We start from the raw sequence: 24,256 nt of genomic DNA on the forward strand, positions 1-24,256 counted from the left end.
CTCAACCTTGGACCTGACATCATGAAATCGCAACCTGCCATCAACCCCCAGGTAACCGCATGGAACTGGTCTGGCACAGGAACCATGGTTACTTGTGGTGTCCGCACAGGTTGCTCAGCACCATATATAAAGTGCATTTTTAAGGGTTAACAAAAAATCCATAATATTAAGAAAAACTAACAATTTAGACAAGAATTAAGTGAGAAGAGTTTGGGATAAGATGCAGTTCATTTCACCAACATCAGAGTGGATTTTTTTTCTTTGATAAGTATATTCACAATGACTCAAAAGGATCTATTACTAAGAATTTTTTCCCATAGACATAGAATCAGAGAAAATCTTAGGCCCCTGATTTTGAATTATAAACAAAATATGCATTATATATCCATTTCAAACTAACTGAACTTCAAATGCCCCTTTGTGCAGAAGCCTAATGAAAACTATGCAACACTTACTACTGCTGCTAATAGAAGCTGCTCCATCATCATCATCATCTTCTGACTCAGAGTAAAATTTTTCAGGAGGCTTCTCTTTCTTTATTTTTGCTAGTGAGGTTCCCCATTCTTTCATCTATAAAAGAAGATTGCAGATATTGCATACTTCTGAATAAAACAGAAACAGTTATCGACGGAACATCAGTATGTTATATAGTAGATTGCTGTTAATCTGGAATGGTAGGAACAGAGGCCATTTCAATAATGCATTTTTCCAAATAGGAGTTTTCTCTGGATAGCAGAGTTGCTTACCTGTAACAGGTGTTCTCACAGGACAGCAGGATGTTAGTCCTCATAAGAACATAAGAAATTGCCATGCTGGGACAGACCAAGGGTCCATCAAGCCCAGCATCCTGTTTCCAACAGAGGCCAAAAACCAGGCCACAAGAACCTGGCAATTACCCAAACACTAAGAAGAACCCATGCTACTGATGCAATTAATAGCAGTGGCTATTCCCTAAGTATAATTGATTAATAGCCATTAATGGACTTCTCCTCCAAGAACTTATCCAAACCTTTTTTGAACCCAGCTACACTAACTGCACTAACTACCTTCTCTGGCAACAAATTCCAGAGCTTTATTGTGCGTTGAGTGAAAAAGAATTTTCTCCGACTAGTCTTAAATGTGTTACTTGCTAACTTCATGGAATGTCCCCTAGTCCTTCTATTATTCGAAAGTGTAAATAACCGAGTGACATCATCAGGATGGAGCCCAATCATGGAACACTTCTGTCAAAGTTTCTAGAACTTTGACTGGCACCTACTAGGCATGCCCAGCATAGAACCAACCCTGCATCCAGCAGGGGTCCCCCTTCAGTCTCGTCTTATAGTAAAAAGTACATGCAAAAATAAAATAAGAAAACGTAAATGAACCCAACTCTGCGGGGTGGTGGGCGGGTTTCATGAGGACTAACATCCTGCTGTCCTGTGAGAACACCTGTTACAGGTAAGCAACTCTGCTTTCTCACAGGAAAAGCAGGATGGTAGTCCTCACATATGGGTGAGTACCGAGCTGTGGATGCCCGAGCAATGCACTAAATGTACCCAAAGACGTGCAACAGGGACAACAACAGGGGTGGAATTTGGTAGAGGGCATCCTGAACCCTAAAGGGTTGGCGGAAGGATAGTTTGCAAATAAGTTGCGTAGCACAGACTGGCCGAAGATGGAATCTTGTCTGCCAGCCTTGTCTAAACAATAATGGGCTGCGAAGGTGTGGAAAGAGCTCCAGGTAGCAGCCTTACAGATGTCAGCAAGCGGCACCAAGCGTAGGTGCGCTACTGATGTTGCCATGGCCCTGATAGAGTGTGCCTTGACACAGTCTTGAAGCGGAATGCATGCCTGCTGATAGCAAAAGGAAATACAGTCCGCTAACCAGGAGGAGAGAGTCTGCTTACCCATAGGTTTACCCAATTTGATGGAATCGAAGGAAACAAACAATTGAGTGGATTTCCTGTGGCCAGCTGTATGATCCAGATAGAATGCTAGAGTTTGGTGATATGGACAATTTTATTTTTATTTATTTAACATTTTTTATATACCGAGGTTCTAGAGACAAAATCACTAAGCACTTCGGTTTACATACAACTATTGAAATGACTGACTTGAGTCTTACAGAGAACAGGAAATAAAGAACTTGGATATTATACATTTAAACTCATAATGACATAGAACCTTTAAATAATCGAAACAGTAAAGGTTGGCAGTCAAACATGTAACAGGCGATTATATGAGACTAGAGCAATATGAGATTATATCTATGGTTGTTTGGCAGTGAAAAACATGATAATTTGCATCCAGTGGATAGGAAGGATTAAGATCGAATTAGGCGTAGGCTAGGGAGAAGATCCAAGTCTTGAGTCTTTTTTTGAAAGTAATTGGACATTGTTCCAGTCTAAGTTCTGAAGGGAGAGATTTCCAATGATTCGGGCCGACTGTAGAGAAGGCTCTTTTATTTGAAAATGATTTAACTGGAGGCATTTTTAGAGAGCCTTTTTGGGCAGCTCTTAACGGGCGGGAAGAAGAATATAGTTGTAAAGGGATCCTGAGGTCCAGAGGGGAGGATTTGTAGATAGATTTGTGTATGATAGAACAAGTTTTATAGAGAATTCTATATTTAATCGGAAGCCAGTGGAGATTCTTTAGAATTGGGGTGATGTGGTCTCTTTTTTTTTTTTATTTTGTTAGAATCCTAGCTGTGGCATTCTGTAGCATTTGTTGAGGTCTAAGGGAAATCGCTGAGAGACCAATTAAAATCCACAATGGTGGACATTGGCTGAGAAGACTGAATCCACTGCGATTTTACAGTCCACTGCATTAGTCTCATGGCAAGGCGGGCCATGAGGACGCCATATGACCCAGTAAGACCAGAAAATGACGTGCAGTTGAATGTTATCGAGACTGCAGTCAATGGGCCAGAGAAGCAAGAGTGAAAGCTCGATCCCGAGGTAGGAAGGCTTTCGCTTTTGGAGTGTCCAAGTTGGCCCCTATGAATGACAGGGTTTGAAAAGGAACTAGCCTGGATTTTAGATAGTTTATGAGGAACCCTAGGGAGATCAGGGTATGCAAAGTGAGAAACAGGGACGTCAGTGCAGTTTGTTGAGTGGGAGCCCTGATCAACCAATCGTCAAGATAGGGGAAGACGTGGACTCTGACTCCCGAGAAAGGCAGCTACCACTACGAGGCACTTGGTAAAGATTTGGGGGCAGATGTTAGGCCAAATGGTAACACTCGATTTTGGAAGTGTTCTGAAACTACTAGGAACCGCAGGAATCTGCGATGTGACGGAGTAATTGAAATGTGTGTGTAGGCATCCTGGAGGTCTAGAGAACAGAGCCAGTCTTCCCTTTGGAGAAGGGGAAGAATAGAATCCAAGGTCACCATCTTGAACTTTTCTCTTTGTAGGTATTTGTTTAAGGTGTGAAGATCCAGTATTGGGCGAACACCATCTGACTTTTTTGGTATCAGGAAATACCTGGAATAGAACCCCTGTCCCTGTTGGGAGAGGGGCACTGGCTCTATTGCTCAGGACTGGAGGAGGAGGGAGACCTCCTGCTCCAGGAGTGATGAGTGGTTGGATGTTCCCCACATCAGCCGAGGTGGGGAATCCGGTGGAACAGAGAGAAAGTTGAGGTGGTAACCTTGGGTTATTACAGCGAGTCCCACTGATCTGTGGTGACTGTGTGCCATGGTCAGGAGAAGTGGCACAACCGGCCTCCAACGGGAATAGCCGGAAGTGGAGGCTGGGTACTGCTCTCTGGGAAGGAGTCAAAAGTCAGACGCTGGACCTGGCTGGGGGGCTGGCTGTGACTTCTGTACTCGAGGTTGCCTGGGTTGGCTTTTTTGGTAAGGCTTAGGAGGCCGACCCTGGACGCCGGGGAATAGTATCTCCTTTGCCAGTAGACTTGTCTCTTGGAGTCTGTCCTAAAGGATCTTTTGGAAGAGGAAGAGAGATCTGAAGGCAGTAAGGAGAGCTGGCGCAGAGTCTCTTGGTGGTCCTTGAGCTTTGCCACTGCTTCTTGAATCTTTTCTCCAAAATGATTATCCCCAGCACAGGGCAAGTCAGCTAACCTGTCCTGTACTTCTGGTCTGAGGTCTGAAGACTTTAGCCAGGCCCATCTCCTTGCACTAATTCCTGCCGCCGAAACTCTGGAGGCAGTGTCGAAGATGTCATATGCAGACCGTACTTCATGTCTGCCAGCATCTAGGCCTTTTTGAGCTAAGGCATGAAGCTGGTCCTGGAAATGCAGAGGTAAGGCTTCAGCAAATTCCTGAATCTTTGTGAACAGGGCCCTGTTGTATTGGGACATGTACAATTGATAGGAAGCAATGCAAAAGATCAGCATTGAGTCATGGAATATGCATCTTCCAAATGCATCCAGGAATTTTTGTTCCTTTCCTGGAGGAATGGAAGAAGGAGGTCTGGAGTGCGTGCCCTCTTCTGGGATGACTCCACAACCACTGAGTGATGATCTAATTGAGTTCTCTAGAAGCCAGGGGCATCTGCCTTATAGCTGACAGGTGCCACAGAGCCAGGGTGCTCCTAATTTCTCTTTAAAAGGTCCAGAAGGATTTCATGAATAGGGATAGACATGATTTCCTTTGGAGCATCGAGAAACTGGAGAAGCTCCAGCATCTGATGCCTAGAGTCCTCTTCAGTCTGAAGCTGGAATGGTGAGATTACTTACCTGATAATCTCGTTTTCCTTAGTGTAGACAGATGGACTCAGAACAAGTGGGTATAGTGTGCTCGTGCTAGCAGTTGGAGACGGATCTGATGTCAGCAAGGGTACATATACCCCCACAGGAAGTGAAGCTCTTCAGTAATCTTCCTTGCAAAAGCTGTTATGGATATATGTGTACTGATGATCAATGAAATAGTGAAAACAGGATTCCCCTGACCGATTGATAGGAGTTGGAGACCGCCAGCATTCCCAACCAGAAGGCGTCGACACCTGGCAGAGTGGACGCACTCATGAGAGAAGTGATAAGGCTTACCTTGAATTGGTGAAACCAATGTAGACAGGCAGCTGGGCGGGATGCTGAGTCCATCTGTCTACACTAAGGAAAACGAGATTATCAGGTAAGTAATCTCACCATTTCCTGTCGTGTAGCCAGATGGACTCAGAACAAGTGGGATGTACAAAAGCTTTACTCCCGGACTGGGCGGGAGGCTGCCTGAGGACCGTGTAAATACTGCCCTCGCAAATGCTGTGACCTCCCTGGCCTGGACATCCAGACGGTAGAACCTGGAGAAGGTATGGAGGAGGACCACGTCGCCCACTTTACATATTTCTGCAGACGACAGCATCCTAGATTCTGCCCAAGATGCTGCTTGGGCTCTGGTAGAATGAGCCTTGACTTGAAGAGGCGGTGACTTCCCGGCCTCTACGTAGGCCGCTCTGATGACTTCTTTAATCCAGCGGGCGATGGTGGGCCGAGAGGCCGCTTCACCTTGTTTCTTCCCGCTGTGAAGGACGAACAGATGGTCAGTCTTTCGTACTGTTTCTGTCATTTCCAGATATCTGGGCAGCAATCTGCCAATGTCAAGATGGCGTAGCAAACGCCCGTCTTCAGATTTCTTCAGACCTGCCGTGGTTGGCAAAGATATGGTCTGGTTGAGGTGAAATTGTGAGACTACCTTAGGCAAGAAGGATGGAACTGTACGAAGATGGATAGCCTCAGGAGTGATCCTGAGGAAGGGATCACGGCAAGACAGTGCTTGTAGTTCCGAAATGCGGCGTGCTGAACATACAGCCAGCAAGAACACCATCTTCAAAGTGAGAGAACGGAGAGATAGGCCCCGAAGGGGTCGGAAGGTGGATCCTGCGAGGAAATCCAAAACAATATTGAGGTTCCACAAAGGCACTGGCCACTTCAGTGGCGGACAAATGTGCTTGACTCCTTTCAGGAAGCGAGAAACATCTGGATGCGTGGCAATGGTCTTGCCATCCCTCCTGGGACCATAGCAAGACAGCGCAGCCACCTGAACCTTGATGGAGCTGAGGGAGAGACCCTTCTGAAGTCCATCCTGCAGGAAATCCAAACCATAGGGATAGTAGTCGCATGTGGATTGGTGCCATGAGTGTCGCACCAGGCTTCAAACACTCTCCAGATCCTTACGTAGGTGAGGGATGTGGAAAACTTGCAAGCTCGGAGGAGTGTATCTATCACTGGCTCCGAGTAACCTCTTTTCTTCAGCCTAGCCCTCTCAATGGCCAGACCGTAAGAGAGAATTGAGCTGGATCCTCATGAAGGATGGGACCTTGACGTAGCAGGTCCCTGAGCGGAGGCAGGGGAAGGGGCTCCCCTGCCAGTAGTCTTCTCATGTCCGCGTACCAGGGTCTTCTTGGCCAGTCTGTTGCCACTAAAAGAACTAGGCCCCGGTACTTCTGAATCTTGTGGATAAGGGTGCCCAGCAGGGGCCACGGTGGAAAGGCGTATAGCAGGGCCCCTGGGGGCCATGGCTGAACCAGGGCGTCGATCCCTTGAGAGAAAGGATCTCGCTTGCGGCTGAAGTATCTGGGTACTTGAGCATTGGACCTGTCCGCTAGTAGGTCCATGTCCGGAATCCCCCAGTGATCCACAATCATCTGGAAGGCTGTGGGGGACAGCTGCCATTCCCCCGGATTTAGGCTTTCTCTGCTGAGGAAGCCTGCCGTGGTGTTGTCCCTTCCGGCAATGTGGACGGCGGAGATGTCCTGAAGATTCGCCTCTGCCCAAGCCATCAGCGGGGCTATCTCGAGGGACACCTGTTGGCTTCTGGTTCCGCCCTGTCGGTTGATGTATGCCACCGTGGTGGCGTTGTCTGACATCACTCTGACTGCTCTGTTCCTCAGTCTGTGAGCAAAGCGCAGGCAGGCTAACCGGACTGCCCGTGCCTCTACCTGTAGAAATTTAGTAAGTAGAAAGTAGAAAATAGAAAGTAGATTGGAAACACGCTCAGCGAGCGTGCAGGCTCTCCAAACTGCTTTGGAGACGGAAATTACTGAAGAGCTTCACTTCCTGTGGGGGTATATGTACCCGTGCTGACGTCAGATCCGTCTCCAACTGCTAGCACGAGCACACTATACCCACTTGTTCTGAGTCCATCTAGCTACACGACAGGAAATGGAACCATTTCAGACATTTTCTTTACAAAGTTGATAAAGGACAAGTCCTCTGGAGGAGAACGTTTCCTTTCATCAGGAGGAGAGGGCTGTGAAGGAAGATCATCAGTATCCTGGGACGAATCATCGGACCAAGGATCGTAAGGCTCATCACCAGCTCCCATATGTTCATCAGAAGGAAGTAACGGTGTTATCCCAGAAGGCCCAGGCTTAGGCATCGATGGCCTCCAAGGCAGAATCAAAGGCATCGATGGCAGCACTCCTGAGGTTGGAATGGAGATCGGTGTTTCTTCTTCTTCTTCAGTTGACAAGGGTATCGGTGAAGAAAGAATCAGGGCCATTGGTTCCCTCAGATCCACCGGTGGAAGGGCACCGATTAATGCACCAATTCTTACCAATAGCGGTTCAAGCGCCTTGGGTATCGGATCGGTGGCCAGCTCGGGAACCGGCACAGGCATCAATGGAGGTATGAACCCCTGGAGTGCTTTACCGATAGCCTCTTGGATCATCCGATCCAATTCCTCATGGATACCTGGAGCATGGATACCTGGTCCTGGAGTAGGAGGCAGCACTGGCATAGCCGGAGGGTCCACCGGTGTGAAAGTGGAGTCGCGGCTCCCAGCACCTGCCCAGGTGGGGAACGCATCGGTGACCCAGAAACAGAAAAGGATGGGGCCTTTTCTATATGGGACTTCTTTGTCGGTGGCTCAGACTACGTCGATGCTGAGGGCTTGCCTGTATCGGTGGCCTGAGCTTTCTGATGGCAGTGTCGATGTTTTTCTCGATGTTCTCCTCTGTCTTTTTCCTGAGGAGGAACAGAGGGGGGTCGACACCCTGTGGGGAATAATAATTTGAAGTTTTTTCAAAAAGTTCCATGAGGAAAAATTCTGGTGAGGAATCTCTGAAGAGCTCCTTAACCCGCGTGGCTACTGCTGCGCAGAAAAAAGAAGACTGAAGGGGGACCCCTGCTGGATGCAGGGTTGATGCTATGCTGGGCATGCCTAGTAGGTGCCAGTGAAAGTTCTAGAAACTTTGACAAAAGTGTTCCATGATTGAGCTCCATCCTGATGATGTCACCCATATGTGAGGACTACCATCCTGCTTGTCCTGTGAGAAAGCAAAGCATACGAAGCCCACCATTTTTGGATAATAGAAGTTTTATAGATAAAGGATCAAATTTTTGTATAACAAATTTTTATTTTTTCTAGATAATAAACAAGTACAAAATGGCTATTTGCCAAGTGGTGAAGACCTTGTACATAAGGCCTCACCTGGAGTACTGTGTTCAGTTCTAGAGACCGTTATCTCCAAAGGGATAGAGACAGGTTGAAAGTGGTCTAGAGAATGGCAACAAAAATGGTATTGCATCTCTATCAGAAGACCTATGGGGAGAGGGTGAAGAATAGGAAGTGCAGGGGAGATAGGATACCAGACATTCAGATACCTGAAAGGTGCTAATGATACAAACATTTCAGACTTTTTTCATTGGAACTAGAACTAGAGGTCCTGATAAACTCCAAGGAGATTGACTGAGAACCAACATCGGGAAATATGTCTACAAAGAGAGGGTGGCGGATGCCTGGAATGCCCTTCCAAAAAAGGTGGTGAATATGAGTAATGGAATTCAAGAGGGCATGGGGTAAACACTGTGGATCCTTTGAGGCTAGAAGAGAGGAATGAAGAACTAGTGCAAACTATTTTAACAGAAAAAGGGGGGCAATATTGCCCCTGTTTAGATCCCTGGTGAGACCTTGCTTGGAATACTGTGAACAATTTTGGAGACTGCACCTTCAATTCTTATGTATGTCATAATGTAAACCATTGTGATCTTCATTTGGAACGACTGTTTATAAAATGGCCAAATACATAAATAATAAATAAATACAAACAGGATGAGCTTGTCCAGAGGGTGGCTCCCAAAATGGTATGTGGTCTTCATTCTAAAGCATATGGGGATAGACAAAGATCTAAACATGTACACCCTGGAGAAAAAGTGTGATAGGGGAGATATGATAGAGGCATTCAAATATCTCAAAGGTTTCCAAGCACAGGAGGGTGAGCCTCTATCAACAGAAAGGAGGCTCTAGAACCAGGGGTCAGGAGATGATGTTGAAAGGGGGTAGACTCAGGAGTAATCTTAAGAAATATTTCTTTACAGAAAGGGTGGTGGAACATGGAACTGCCTCCCAGTGGTTGCAATGGAGACAAAAACTATCTGAATTCAAGCAAGCATGAGATAATACATGGGATCTCTAAGGAAGTGATGGGAATTATAATACTAAATTAATTGAATGGATGGGCAGATTAGTATTTTTCTGCCTGTCATGTTTCTATGTTTCTCAACTTTAGATGTAATAGTTCTGTCGAGAAGGGGTGGGGGGTAATGGCTTAGAGTCACAGTTACTACCCTTAACTGAAGGCACAGAAGGGGGGATAATGTGCACAGAGTGACACTTAATACCAAAGCAACTTGCTGGCCAGACTGGACTAATTGATCTTTATCTGTCATCAATTACTATGCATCAAACCATGGGAAGAATATGTCCTGACCAAACCTAGATCTTCACCTTCTGGTAGCATTCTATCAAAGCCCACCACAAGATGCTGGGCAGAAACCTAAAAGGAAAGCAATAAGAGTGATGATGAAATAGCAATGTTGCTTACCTGATTGTAACAGGTGTTCTCACAGGACAGCAGGATGTTAGTCCTCACACAATGGGTGACATCGAGGATGGAGCCCACCACGGAAAACTTCTGTCAAAGTTTAAACAGAACTTTGACTGGCCCCTACTGGGCATGCCCAGCAAGGGCACTGACCCTGCAGCCAGCAGGGGTCTCCCTTCAGTCTGATTTTCAAGCTACAGGCAGTGCCTAGAAAGTAAAATAAAATGACCCAACCACCGCGGGGAGGGCGGGGCGGGTTTCGTGAGGACTAACATCCTGCTGTCCTGTGAGAACACCTGTTACATCAGGGTAAGCAACATTTGCTTTCTCACAGGACAAGCAGGATGGTTGTCCTCACAAATGGGTGAGTACCGAGCTGAGGATTGTCCCGACTTGCACCAAATGTACCCAACGGTGTGCAGCAGGCACAATAAGTGAGGAGAAATTTGGGAAAGGGCATCCGCCACCCAACCGGGTAGGTGGAAGGGTGTTGGTACATCAGGTTGGAAAAAGGTTACGCAAGACAGAATGGCCGAAGATGGAGTCCTGTCTTCCAGCCTTGTCCAAACAATAATGGGCTGCAAAGGTATGGAGAGAACTCCCAGGGTTGCCAGTTTTGCAGATGTCAGGAAGCGGCACCGATCGAAGGTGTGCCACTGACGTCGCCATGGCCCTCACAGAGTGTGCTTTAACACGGTCTTGAAAGGAATGCCAGCTTGCTCATAGCAAAAGAAATGCAGTCCGCCAACCAGGAAGAAAGAGCCTGCTTACCCACAGGTTGTCCCAACTTATTAGGATGGAAAGAGACGAATAATTTGAGTGCTCTTCCTGTGGGAAACTGTACGGTCTAGGTAAAAAGCTAGAGCTCGTTTACAGTCTAGGGTATGCAGGGTCTGCTCTCCAGAGTTGGAGTGGGGCCTGGGAAAAAAAGGATAGGTAGTATGATGGATTGATTGATATGAACTCAGAAACTACTTAGGTAAAAATTTAGGGTGAGTGCGGAAGTTACGCCCGGTCCTGCAGGAGCTTAGTGTAAGGCGGATAGGTAACTAGGGCCTGTTAATTCACTAACCCTGCGAGCTGAAGTAATAGCCAAAAGGAATAACACTTTCCAAGTGAGATATTTAAAGTCACAGGAGTGCAGAGGTTCGAAAGGAGGTTTCATAAGACGACCAAGAACCAGGTTAGGTCCCAGGATGGGGCCGGAGGACGCAAGGGCGGCTTTAGATGGAGCAAGCCCTTAAGAAAGCGTGTTACTAGGGGTTGTACTGAAATAGGATTACCCCCCAATACCCTTATGGAAAGCGGCTACCGCACTGACATGCATTCTGATAGAAGAGGTTTTAAGGACCTGATTCAGAGAGATGCCCATAAATAGTCCAAGAATTTGGAGATTGGACAGGAAAGGGGATCAAGGGACTGAGAAGTGCACCATGATGTGTACCTTTTCCATTTGTAATGAGTAAGACTTTCTTGTGGAAGGCTTTCTGTGAAGCTATCAGGACCCGAGAAACGGAATCTGAAAGGTTGAAAGGCTGAAGGACTAACCTTTCAACATCCATTGCCGTCAGGGACAAGGCTTGGAGGTTGGGATGGAGGAGGCATCCGTCCGTTTTGAGTGAGCAGATGCGGGTCCTTTCCCAGAGGAATGTGCCTGCGGATGGAGAGATCCTGGAGTATTGGAACACATACTTGGCGTGGCCAGTAAGGTGCTATCAGGATCATGGTTCCTCCGTCCTGGCGTAGCTTCACGAGAGAGTCTTTGACACAAGAGGGAGTGGAGGGAATGCATAGAGCAGACCGGTGTCCACTTTGAGGGAGAATGCATCCCTCGGCCGAGAGTGCTGGCTCCGAATGAGAGAGCAGTAATCGTCCACTTTGTGGTTCTGAGGGGACGCAAAGAGGTCTATGCGGGGAGAACCCCAATTGTGAAACAGAGAGGTCGCTACCAGAGGATCGAGTGACCACTCGTGTGGTTGGAAGACACGGCTCAGCTGGTCTGCCAATACATTGTCTACTCCCGGCAGGTAAGTGGCCCTGAGGTACATGGAGTGGGAGAGGGCTTCCGCCCAGATGTGCGCAGCTTCCTGACCACAGAAGGAAGGAGCCTGTGCCTCCCTGCTTGTTTATGTACCACATGGCCACTTGGTTGTCTGTCTGGATTAAGATTATCTGATGAAAGAGATGATCTTTGAAAGTGCGGAGCGCATAGCGGATTGCTCGAAGTTCCAGGAAATTGATCTGGTGTTCGGCTTCCTCTTTGGACCATAACCCTTGGGTTGAAAGTCGTCCACATGGGCTCCCCAACCGATGTGAGAAGCGTCGGTGGTTAGGATTACTTGCGGATCCGGTGGAAGAAAGGGTAAACCCTGAAGGAGGTTGACCTGAGTCGTCCACCAGGTTAAGGATAGGCGCAGCGCTTGTGTGACTGTGACTATGGAGGACAGAGGCTGAAAAGCTTGAATCCATTGGTGTCGTAGAGTCCATTGTGTTTACTCTCATGGCTAGTCGGGTCATGGGAGTGACTTGAACCGAGGATGCCATGTGCCCTAGGAGAATGAGGAACTGGCGAGCCGTGGCAGTGTTCTGAGACTGGAGCTGGCGAGCCAGGGACATTAGGGTGTGGACCCTCTGAAGAGGAAGGTAAGCCTTTGCCTGTAAGGTGTCCAAGTCTGCCCCAATGAAGGATAAGGTTTGAGACGGGGACTAAGCAAGATTTCTCGTAATTGACGAGAAAACCTAAGGAAAGGAGTGTTTGAATAGTCAATTTTAGGGAGGATTGAGCTATCTGTTGGGTGGAGGCCCTGATTAGCCAATCGTCCAGGTATGGGTAGACGTGGACACCTTCCTTCCTTAGGAATGCTGCTACCACTACGAGACATTTGGTAAAGACTCGTGGGGCAGAAGCTAGACCGAAAGGGAGGACACGGTATTGATAATGGTCGTGGCCTACTAGAAACCGCAGATATTTGCGATGGGATTGTGTGATCGCAATGTGGGTATAAGCGTCCTTGAGGTCGAGAGAGCACAGCCAATCCCCTCTTTGTAGCAGAGGGAGCAGCGCGCCTAGGGTTACCATTTTGAACTTCTCTTTTTGAAGGTATTTGTTGAGGGCTCGAAGGTCCAAATGGGACGTAGTCCCCTGATTTCTTTGGTATTAGGAAGTATCTGGAATAGAATCCCTTGCCTCGTTGAGAGGGAGGAACGGGTTCTATAGCATTTGATTGCAGAAGAAGGGATACTTCCTGTTGTATTGAGCCAAATGGGGTGGATAGACTCCACGCTTGAAGAGGCGGGGGGAGTCTGCCGGAATGAGTTATGAAGTTGAGGGTGGTAACCTGTGCGATAATTGTTAGCAACCCACTGATCTGAGGTGATCTGCAAACCAAGGTTGTAGAAAATGGTACAGTCGACCTCCTACAGGGATGTCTGGAAGAGGGGTTCGGCATGTGTTCCCTACAGGGGAGTCAAAGGCCAGCCCGCAGGCCCAGGAGGAGGGGCTACAGTAGGCCTTTGCTTCCTAGGCTGACGCGGCTGAAGGCCTAGTAGAGGATCGAGCTGGACGAGGCCTGGCCGATGGAGGGTAATACGGCGTGGTCGAAAGAAATGACTTCTTAGAGTCTTTCTTTTGCGGTTGCTTGGAGGTCAGCTCAGGTGGGACAGATGAGAGTTGTTTCAACGTCTCATGGTGGTCTTTTAACTCCGCCACAATCTGCTGAATTTGCTCTCCAAACAATTATCGCCTAAGCAGGGTAAATCAGCAAGACGATCTTGAACCTCTGGGCGAAGGTTGGATGATTTAACCAAGCCCAACGTCTGGCTGAGATGGCTGTGGCTGAAACTTTTGTGGAAGCATCGAATATGTCGTAGGCAGTCCTAATCTCGTGCTTCCCTGCCTCAAATCCCTTGTGAAGAAGGGCTTGAAGCTGCGGTTGGTATTGGTCTGGCAACGTGTCAGCATAGTCTTGCATCTGCTTAAGGATGGCTCTGTTGTACTGAGTCATGTAAGTTGATATGAAGCTATGCGTGAAATCAACATAGCTCCATGATAGACTTTCCGTCCAACACTATCTAGGAACTTGTTGTCCCTGGTAGGTGGGGTAGAAGAGTGTGGCTTAAGACGCTTGGCCTTCTTCTGCGCGGACTCAACCACAACAGAGCGATGATCCAGTTGAGGTTTTTGGAAACCTGGTGCTGACTGGACAAGGTAGGTGGAGTCAGCTTTTTTGTTAACTGGTGACACTGATGAAGGAGATTCCCAGTTTTTCTTGAGTAGATCCAAAAACACCTGGTGTATAGGGATGGAAGCGATGATTTTTGGAGCATCCAGAAATTGAAGGAGTTCCATCATCTGGTGTCTGTCATCAGCTTCAGATTGTAGTTGAAAAGGTACAACTTCTGACATCTCTTTCACAAATTAATGAAAGATAGATCCTCAGGAGGAGATCTTTTTTCTACTGTAGGAGATGGTGGCGAAGGCAAATCTGTGTCAGAAGATGTATCATCATCATCACCCCAGGTATCGTAGGGATCAAGTGGGGCTTGTAGCCCTGATGGACCTGGCTGAGGCTCTGAAGGCATCGATGGAAACCGAGGTGGAATCGGTGCCGTAGGTGGAACCAGAAATGGCATCGATGGCTTCGGTGCTGCCGATGGAATCGGTGCCTGGCGTGGAATGGATGGAACCGAAGGATATATCGGTGGAGATATACCAGAAGGCACCGATGGAACCACCCCGGAAGGGGGAATCCGGAACGGTGTTTCTCCTGCCGATGAAATCCAGTCGGAGACGGTTGGTGTTGTCGATGGTACTGGAATCACCGATGGAAGGGCCGTCATGAGCGCCTCCATGCGGCTCAGTAGCGGTGCTAGCGCTTGTATCAACGGCTCGGTGGTCGGTTCCTCCTCGGTGGCGAAGCCGGTGCCGGTGTCGGGGCGGCACTGGAACCGGTGCCGGAGACGGTGCCGATGGAGGTTGCAATTTCTTCATCGCTTTCTCGATGGCCTCCTGGACCAGCCGGTCCAGTTCTGCCCGGAGACCAGGGGTAACCATACCCGGCTCGACGGGAGAGGGAGGCTGAGGCATGGCCGGTGGGACCACCGTAACCGGTGGGATCACGGCCCCCGCACCCCGGGAGGGTGAGGGTTTCCTCGATGCCGGCGAACGAGACGTGGAGGGTGTCCGGTCTGTTCGCGGCTTCTTTGTCGGTGGCTCGGCTTGAGCAGAGGTCGATGGCTGTGGATCCTCGACAGGCCGAGACTTGTGCCGTCGATGGCGGTGCTTTTCCTTCCGATCCCCTCGCCCATCCGGGGAAGGGACGGGAGTCGACGGCCGAGAAGCGATCGATGGCGGACGGTCACCGGAGGGTTGACGATGATGGTACAACTTCGACGGTCCCGGTTCCGAGGACGTCGATGCTATCGATGGCGTTGGGGTAGGTGCATGGAAGAGGAGCCCCATCTTCTCCATCCTGGCTTTGCGACCCTTGGGTGTCATTAAGGCACATTTGGTGCAAGTCAGGACATCATGCTCACTACCCAAACACATTACACAAACCCTGTTGGGGGGTCTGTGATGGACATAGTCCGGGTACAATCCGGACAACGGCGGAACCCCGTTGCCATGGCCTGAAGCCAAAATTTAGGCTGGGGATCGGTAAGTGCCAACAGGCCTCAAGGGCCAAAATCGACGGTAGTCGATGGAAAAGGCAAAAAACTTACCGGGTTCCGTAAGATGACTAAAAATTTGTCGAAGGGAGACCCCTGAGGGGCAAATTTTCTTAGGAAATTAACTTCCAAATTCCTGTCAGGAACGTGGTTAGAGAGCTCCTTTCACCGTGTGGCCAACTGCTGCGCGGAAAAAGAAGACTGAAGGGAGACCCCTGCTGGCTGCAGGGTCAGTGCCTTGCTGGCATGCCCAGTAGGGGCCAGTCAAAGTTCTGTTTAAACTTTGACAGAAGTTTTCCGTGGTGGGCTCCATCCTCGATGTCACCCATTTGTGAGGACAACCATCCTGCTTGTCCTGTGAGAAAGATGTAGATCAAGATACAATTCTAGTTCCATTGTTTTTGTGAACCAGTTTTATCCTGTTTGTTCAATTCAAGTGGTTTTAAGCACCCCATGCAGGCATAGAAAAAGTGGATAAAGTGGGCCCTCCCACATTGACTATTCTCAAATATGAGGAGGGGTGCCTAAATACCTTAGGAGAAAGATAAAAGTGTCTAACTATATCAATATATTCAGATTACTGAAGGGAAGTAATACAAAGAACGGAGGGAGGAAAGGCAAGTTTTCTATAATTGTGTATGACTTAGTTTGCTTTACCTCACTGTGATTTAGCTATTTTATAGTGTTGATCAAACTGATTTTGAGAAAAGCAGTATATTAAGAAAGCTAAACTAAATTAAGACAAGAGCTGAGGTGCAGTAAAGGGAAAAAAGTGCCATCCAACATAATTAGAGACTCTTGTTTTCTGTTTTTATTTTATTTTTCCTGGAAATTTCAATGGCATAACACAGAGAAGAAAAATCAGTAGAAAGGCATTTTTCCACTGATTTACTTTGTTATACATTGACATTTACAGAAAAAATAAAATACAAACTGAAAATGAAAGTCTAAACAAATTAAATGGATCAAACATCAAAGGACAGAAAGATTCAACACAATATGGAGCTGTATTGAGTTAAAAAGGCACCATCCTTTTAGCACTGAGTACACGGGATAGGCATGCTTAATTATGATCAGCAGTTCAGGAATAAAAAGAAAGGAACCAACCTAGGTCATGGGGTATAGAGGATATCAGTTTATGGTTTAAACAAATGACCTGTAAAGCACGTTGGGAATGCACAGAGTCAGCCCTTCTCCATTAAGACCAGCACAACTAATATCAGCAATAAAGGACATCAGCTGATGGTTTAATAGGTCTGCCTATAACTTCCAGGACTAAATGTTTAAAACATGATTCTTTTCAGCCTGCATCTAAAAACCTTGCTACACAAACGGGCCGATACAGTAAAAATCGCGGGAGAGCAGGCGAGCGCCCGATCTCCCGGTGCGCGCACAGGACACTCTCCTGTGCGTGCGATACAGTAAATTAATTTATTTAAATTAGTGTCCGCAGTAAAAAGAGGCGCTAGGGACACTAGCGCGTCCCTAGCGCCTCTTTTTGGACAGGAGCAGTGGCTGTCAGCGGGTTTGACAGCCGACGCTCAATTTTGACGGCGTCGATTCTCGAGCCCACTGACAGCCATGGGTTCGGAAACCGGATGCCGGCAAAATTGAGCATCCAGTTTTCGACCCGCGGCCCATTTTACTTTTTTTTTTTTTTTTTTTTACCTTTTGGGGCCTCCTACTTAATATTGCCATGATATTAAGTCGGAGGGTGCACAGAAAAGCAGTTTTTACTGCTTTTCTGTGCACTTCCCCGGCGCCAGCAGATTTTAACGCCTACCTTTGGGTAGGCGTTAATTTCTTTAAGTAAAATGTGCGGCTTGGCTGCACATTTTACTTACTGTATCGCGCGGGAATGACTAATAGGGCCATCAACATGCATTTGCATGTTGCGGGTGCTACTAATCTCAGGGGAGTTGGATGCGCGTTTTCGACACACTATTACCCCTTACTGAATAAGGGGTAAAGCTAGCGCATCGAAAACGCGTGTCTAAATGCTGGTTAACAATGCACTCCGTCGGAGCGCACTGTACTGTATTGGCCTGTATGTGTCCCCAAAAGGGAATGGGAAGAATCCCAATCCAATTTAAATAAAGCATCAATTTTCCAAAAGAACCTTTTTTATGGTGCAAAGTACAGCGATCACCCCATTATTGAACATGGTTGGCCAGTATCATAATAAGCAGGCCACTGATATTTTTTTAAGGGTTTTACATATTGTTTCACTTTTCTTTACCAGGGGACCATTTGTGAAAGACAGCCTCAGGATTCACAGAAATAATCTAACAGAAAGTAGACACTGAGCTCAGCAGGGCTCAGATGGCAGACACATATATTCTCACAGCTGTACCCAAAAAAGAACCCAGGAAGTCAGATACATTTTGGAGAAGGCATCTGTTGATTTCCAGCTCCAAAAGCAAATCCTGTGCACTAAACTAAATTTAACAGAGCAGTTTCTTTACTAAGATATTTTAGACATAATGCACAAATAGGAAAGATAAATATAGAGCTTGTATTACACCTTCTTAAATGCACCAACACTATTTTCCTCTTTTAGGTTTCAGATTTAAGGACCATTTTTATTTCAATAAATGTATGCCAATGGGCTGTTCAGTCTCATATGTTTATCTTGAGATGTACAACTCATGTGTGCACTGAGTCACTGCCAAGGTTATGGAGTCAAACAGCCCACCTCAAGGATGATTTCCACTGCAACTCCTAAATCTCAGTCTACTGAAAGCATTTGCTGCAGGGTTTTACACACAGTGGGCAGTAACTTTGGCATACTGCTAGCAAACAAAAAATGGAGAACATGGCTAAGAATACATACGTCTAAGAAATCAAACAACTCAGGTGCAATGTCAAAATTACCAGAAGAAAAACTGAAAAAATTTAAGGGGCTTACCAAGCTGACCTGCTCTACCAAGAAAGTAAGTCTCTGATGATTCTATCAGCAGAATGAATCAGCCATAATGCGTGGGTGACATCGCCCCATACTGCCAACACAGATCCAGTTATCAGAGCTCAGTACAAGTCTTACCAATCGTGCCTAGGAGTTCCCAAGTCGCACACTGCCTCATTAGTCCCTCAGTTGACTCTCCAGGGATAAGGTCAAGTATAAGTATGGACAATTCATCCTGCCTTTCAGCTTTTTTTTTTTTACAGCCAAGTCCACGCTGGCTGAAAAAAGCAGCTATCAGACCAAGGCATTCAGCAGAGGGAAGAATCCAAAGATATCACCTCAGGAATTCTCAACCGAGGGAGGGACCATAAGGTATCACCACAGGAGAGAGGGGCATAATAATTTTTAAGATGCATATCCACCATCTGCTGATACTGGTGGGCTGATGTCAATGCAGAGGTATATATACTGTGATGTCAGCTTTGCTCCATTTCCATCTGCTGGTAGAGGTGCATAAGCCACTGTTTTGGATCCACCTGTCCGTATGCTAAGAAATAGCCATTATGCATGGAGGAGTTCCAAACTGACTGTTCTACAGCAACAGAACTTATTTAAAGACAATACAGACCCCACCAAGTGGCAAGTAGACTACTGGGACAACAGGTTGTGCCAAACTGCTAGTCTAAAGTTAGTGTCTCCCTGGAACATGTTGTCATGCTGCAAACAAGCTGGGAAAGAAGGGTAAGTGAAGACTGGTGGAGGTGATGGGGCAAGAGTAAGTAGATGGGTGGTGGGTGACTAGAGTGATGGGCGCTCAGAGCAAGGGTAGTAGGAATGAGGGGATGGAGCAAGAGAGAGGTGTTGATGTGAGACAAAAGTGATGAAATGGGTGGTGATGTCAAAAGAGTGAATGAAGGGACCAGAGGAAGTGATGGGGAAGGACACTGAATGAAGGGATTTGTGAGAATATATCAGAGAGGAGGCGAGCTATGAGTGAGAGGATAGTAGGGAACGGACAGAGTGAAGGGATCAGAAGAGCAGTGGGACCTGATAGAGAGATTCAGAGAAGGAATGTAGAGAAAGAGCAAAGTGATTGAAAGGGTATGTTTCGGAAGACTGAATGAGATGGGAGGTGCATGTGAGAAAGGGGATCAAAAAGGCTATAATGAGGATATCAGAGGAGGGTGAAAGGAGGAATGAAGGTGAATCTACTCCTTCTTGATCTTGGTTTCCTTCTTTCTCCTCATCCCTCCTTGATCCCCCTTACCACTTTTACTTATTCCTTTTCCTCTCTGCTAAATGATTTCCTCTATCTTCTCATCCTTCAGGGCCTCAATCCCCCCTCCATCCTCTATCCCTCATGCCTGAGATTCCTTTCTCCATTGTCCTCTCTCTCCCTCCATCCCCCAAATCTCTTCCCCTTTTCTCTATCCCCCTTCCTTCCTAGTACCATCACAAAGATACCTTTTAACATAAAAGAGAACAGAATAAATTAAATGGACACAGAAGTGTCAGAAGTTGACTATTTATACAAATTTAAAAAAACAACTATTGTAATATACCAATATATACAAACTTAAGCAAATTTACCAAATTGACAACATTTTAAAAACAACTTCCATATAATTTACTGACTCTTGCTGCAGGAAACCAGGGGGTAGGAGGGATGGGAGGGTGGTGTTAGGCACTGTTCACATACATTCAATATGGCAGCCAGTAATGGACATTTTCCTGTTACTCGCAGAGCACCTTTTTATTTATTTATTTATTTATTTATTTAACAACTTTTAATATACCGACGTTCGTGAGGCACATCACGCCGGTTTACAAGTAACTCAGTTAAAGGAGGAAATTACAATGAACAGGGGGCCGGGGGATGGGAGCAGGCCAGAAAAAGGGGGGGGGGGGGGGGGGTAAGGGAGACAGGAAGGAGAGAGGGAAAGATAGGTAGCATGAGTGAGAGTATAAAAAACAACCGATAACATAAGAAATAAAAGGAACTTATTTACAGAAAAAGGAATATTTACATTAGTGACAATTAGCATAGGATTGATTATATCGGACTAAAATGAACAATTTTGTAAAATTGTAGGAAGATAAAAGGGGAAGGGCGGGCAAGGAGAGGCGAAAGGGAAAGCCTTGGGAGGGGGGGGAAAAGCCTAAGGAGGGGGGAGAAAAAGGCCTGAGGAGGGGGAAGAAAGGGAAAAAAAGGGAAAGCCTTAGGAGGGGGGGGGGGAAGGGCGGGTGGGGTGGGGGGGATGGAGGCTTTTTTTTTTTTTTAATCAGCCATCGAGGGAAAAATGAAGCCTGCCTTTCTTAGACAAGGCAGAGGTATTGAAAAAAAACCTGTTGAATGAGTCTTGGGACTTAAGTGAGGAGACAATTTTCTTATGTAGGAAAACATACCCGTTTCAATCCCCGAAAAAAGGATGATTGATGGGGCCTCATGGCATGCAGCTACATTGTGTTGGCTGCGCATGAGAAGAAAGGCCTACTAACCTTTTAGCTCTTAGTAGAAAAATGTTCCATCCTTGGCATGTTAGATATCACCACCCAAGTGTGGCCAATTCATCCTGCCCGTCCATGGAGAATCAAGGCTGGTCTTAACTAACTGCTTTTACTGGGATAGTTATTTATTTATTTGAGAAATGTGTTAATGCCGATCCACAATTCTCAGTGCATAACAATACAACGTGCATAAAAGTAGTAAAATAACATGATACAAATTAACCTGAACAGACAATCAACACAAGACACAATGAAGGCTAACCAAAAAACCTACATATTGGTCTAGGCTTCTCACCAACCTGAGAGGCAAAGGAAATTAGCTAGGACTACCCAAAAGCAAGTCAAAAGCAGAGGAAAAAGAAACGTTTTTAATAATTTCCTGAAAACACAGGTAGTGTTTTCTAACTTCAGGGATTTGGGAAGCTCATGCCATAAAGTTGGATCCACTACTGAAACATTTTTTTCACCAGAATCACTTAACAGAACTTGCTTGTGTGTGGGTACAACCAGAAGATGTCTAGCAGAAGACTGAAGCGGGCGCACTGAGCTATATCTTGGCAATCCTGGGAAAGAGGGAGGCAATGAACTATGAATTCATTTGAAAACTGTCAGGATTTTGAATTTAATTCCCAGAGAACTTGGAGCCAATGTAGTATTACCAGTACAGGAATTGTGTGGTCACATCTAAAATAACCTGAAATAAGACGAGCCTCAGAGTTTCATATTAACTGAAGAGCCTACAGAGAAGATTTTGGAAGACCCATATAAAAAGAGTTACAGTAAACTAGTGAATTGAGAACAAAAGCCTAAGTGATAATCTGAAAGTCCATACTAGTCAAGAAAGGTTTTAATGAGTGCAATAAGAGTAATTTGAAAAAGCAAGTATGAACAATATATTAAAACTGGGGATGGAAAGATAAAGAGGAGTTGATGTTGAACCTTAAGTCCCAGGAGCAGGATTTGATAGAAATGAGAGTGCCTTCAAAAAGCCACTGCTTTGGAATGTTACATTGATCCTTATGGGAGAGCACTACAATCTCAGTTTTGCTTAAGTTGAGTATCAGACTAATCTTTGAGCACAGTTTTTATCTTAAACAGTTTGACAATTTGTCAGCCAAGGTATCAAAGGATGAAGAGAAAGGAAGCAGGAACTAGTATCGTCTGCATATATGGTAACTTGAAAGTAAGATCCATTTGAGATTGAAAAGGGCAGAGAGGAAGAATATAGATATTGAACAAGACTGGACCGAGAAAAGAAGTGAACCAGAAGAGAACACTCTATTAAATACCAAGGCTTCTAAGCGCTGTAACTGAACAGAGTGGTTGATAGTATCAAATGCAGCAGTAAAGTCTAATAGCACCAGTGTATATTGTAAGCCAGCCTCAAAGATCCCCCTCTGACAGTCTCTACACATGACAAGAGTAGTTCTGTGCTATGGCCTGACCGGAACCCAAATTGAGCTACTTGCTAACATCATGGAGTGCCTCCTAGTCCTTCTATTGTCTGTCAGTTATTTGCGCTCTCAGACAATAGAAGGACTAGGGGGCACTCCATGAAGTTAGCAAGTAGTTCATTTAAAACAAATCAAAGAAAATTCTTTCACTCAGCGCACAGTTAAGCTTGGTTAGAGAAGCTAGTGTAACTAGGTTTTCAAAAAGGTCTGGATAGTTCTTAGAGGAAAAATCACAATAACTGCTGATGTACACCTGCCTCAACGCTATGAAAGTTACCATCTAGTACCTGATTCACTAACACAAGCGAAAATTTAAATTGCCTGCGTGTGTAAAACTCGGGGGTTACGCGCACGATTTGGACTTGTGTGTGCTGCCACGCATTTTTAGAAGGGGCCCAGCCGCACAAGTGGCCCTCATTACACTCAACAAGAGCCGGGCTGAAAAAAAAGGGGCAGGGCTGAGGCGCCAGTACAACAGCCATTTCCACTCTGCTGGCTTGGTGTAAGTTCTGAAACAAAGAAAAAAAAAAAGGTAGGTGGTTTTCAGTGGTCGGGGAGGGAGGTATTTCCCATAGACACAAAATGGGAGAAAAGCCTTAATGAATCTGGCTCTTAGTGAGTAGTGGGAGCGAAGACATGGGGAAATAGTTAAAGGGGTCAGATGCAGTAGGAAGTTAGGTTTTTTTTTTTAGAATGGGATGTACTACTACAGACTTAAGATTAGTCTGTAGGAGGCCTTGAATCAGGGAAGAGCTTACAGTATTCCTTGATCATATTATTTAATTCAGATCACACTATCTTAAATCAGGACTGTTGAGCAACTGTTAAAAAGGCAGAAACTACCTTTCATTCCTGAGATGACAGTGAGAATCTCAGTTCTGAACAGCAGATCAAAATAGGACCAACTAGGTGTAATAGTAAAAGAAAATGATTGTGGGAAAAATTCAGGGTAAAAGCTGTCAGTAAGCTTGGAAATTTTTTGATGAAAATACAAGGTGACTTGCTCACAAACCACAACTCAGTACTGCAGCAACTAGATTGGACCACACCAAGAATATGGTTGAAAATGTTTAGAAGACATATAAAAATGCAAACAGGTCAATAAGCTTCCACAGAAAATACATAGTAATCAATAGACAGCTTACACAAAGTCAAAAGAATTAATTCTCAACATTCTTACACGACATATGTACGTTAATAAATGTGACTGTAAATCAAAATAAACAGATTTTAAAAGATAAGTTAAAGAACTCATGGCATAACATCTCTCCCTATTTAGTTGCCTATATCTGATCAACGAGATCAGTTGCTATACTGCTTTATTATATTATATACAGACTGCGCGGAATAGATCTAATTGGAAATAATGGTGAATTAGAAGAATTCAATGGGGGTTTTTTTATTTAAATGTATAGTACTCCTAATTACATTCCAGTGTGGTTTAACACTCACATTTTTTTTGGCCAAAATAAACGCTCCTTAAACAGTATATCGCGTGACTGCATAACTTAAACATTCAAAAAACGTATACAGAGACGGTAGTTTTCAAACTAGTGCGCGGTTTGCGCATGTGCGCACGTGTCAGCCCGCACCCAGGGACGTGGCTATTTTATAACTTTTTATATCACTATATGCGTGATATAAAAAGCCTGGCCGTGCGCACATGTGCACCAAATTCAAGTGGTGCACATGTTGCGCACAAATGCCTCTTCTACTGCGTAGATCAGAGGATTTTAAAAGGATGCCTGCCAATACTATTTCCAGTTTTACCAGTTCGTCCCCAGTTTGTCCAGATAAGAGATAGGTCCTCCAGACACCCCTAGTTTAATAACCTTCACTCTCTCCAGTTATCCCCGACTCTTAAAACCCCACAGATCTTCCTATTTTTCTTTCTTTTTATTTTTTTTTTTAATCTTACATGTCATCCATAGTAAAGTAAATTTATGTAGCAAAGGGCCT

The 24,256-nt window shown here is 45.8% G+C and overlaps 1 protein-coding gene across 1 annotated transcript in view; it reads right to left on the reverse strand.

Annotated features, from left to right (window-relative positions):
* Positions 1-24,256, reverse strand: part of AP3B1 (adaptor related protein complex 3 subunit beta 1) — a 1,093,919-nt gene that overhangs the window by 453,581 nt on the left and 616,082 nt on the right. Inside the window, 1 exon segment of the mRNA XM_029575420.1 lies at positions 456-570. Coding sequence (XP_029431280.1) covers positions 456-570 — 115 coding nt within the window.

Source organism: Rhinatrema bivittatum, chromosome 1 (assembly GCF_901001135.1).
Source record: "Rhinatrema bivittatum chromosome 1, aRhiBiv1.1, whole genome shotgun sequence".
Taxonomy (NCBI): domain Eukaryota; kingdom Metazoa; phylum Chordata; class Amphibia; order Gymnophiona; family Rhinatrematidae; genus Rhinatrema; species Rhinatrema bivittatum.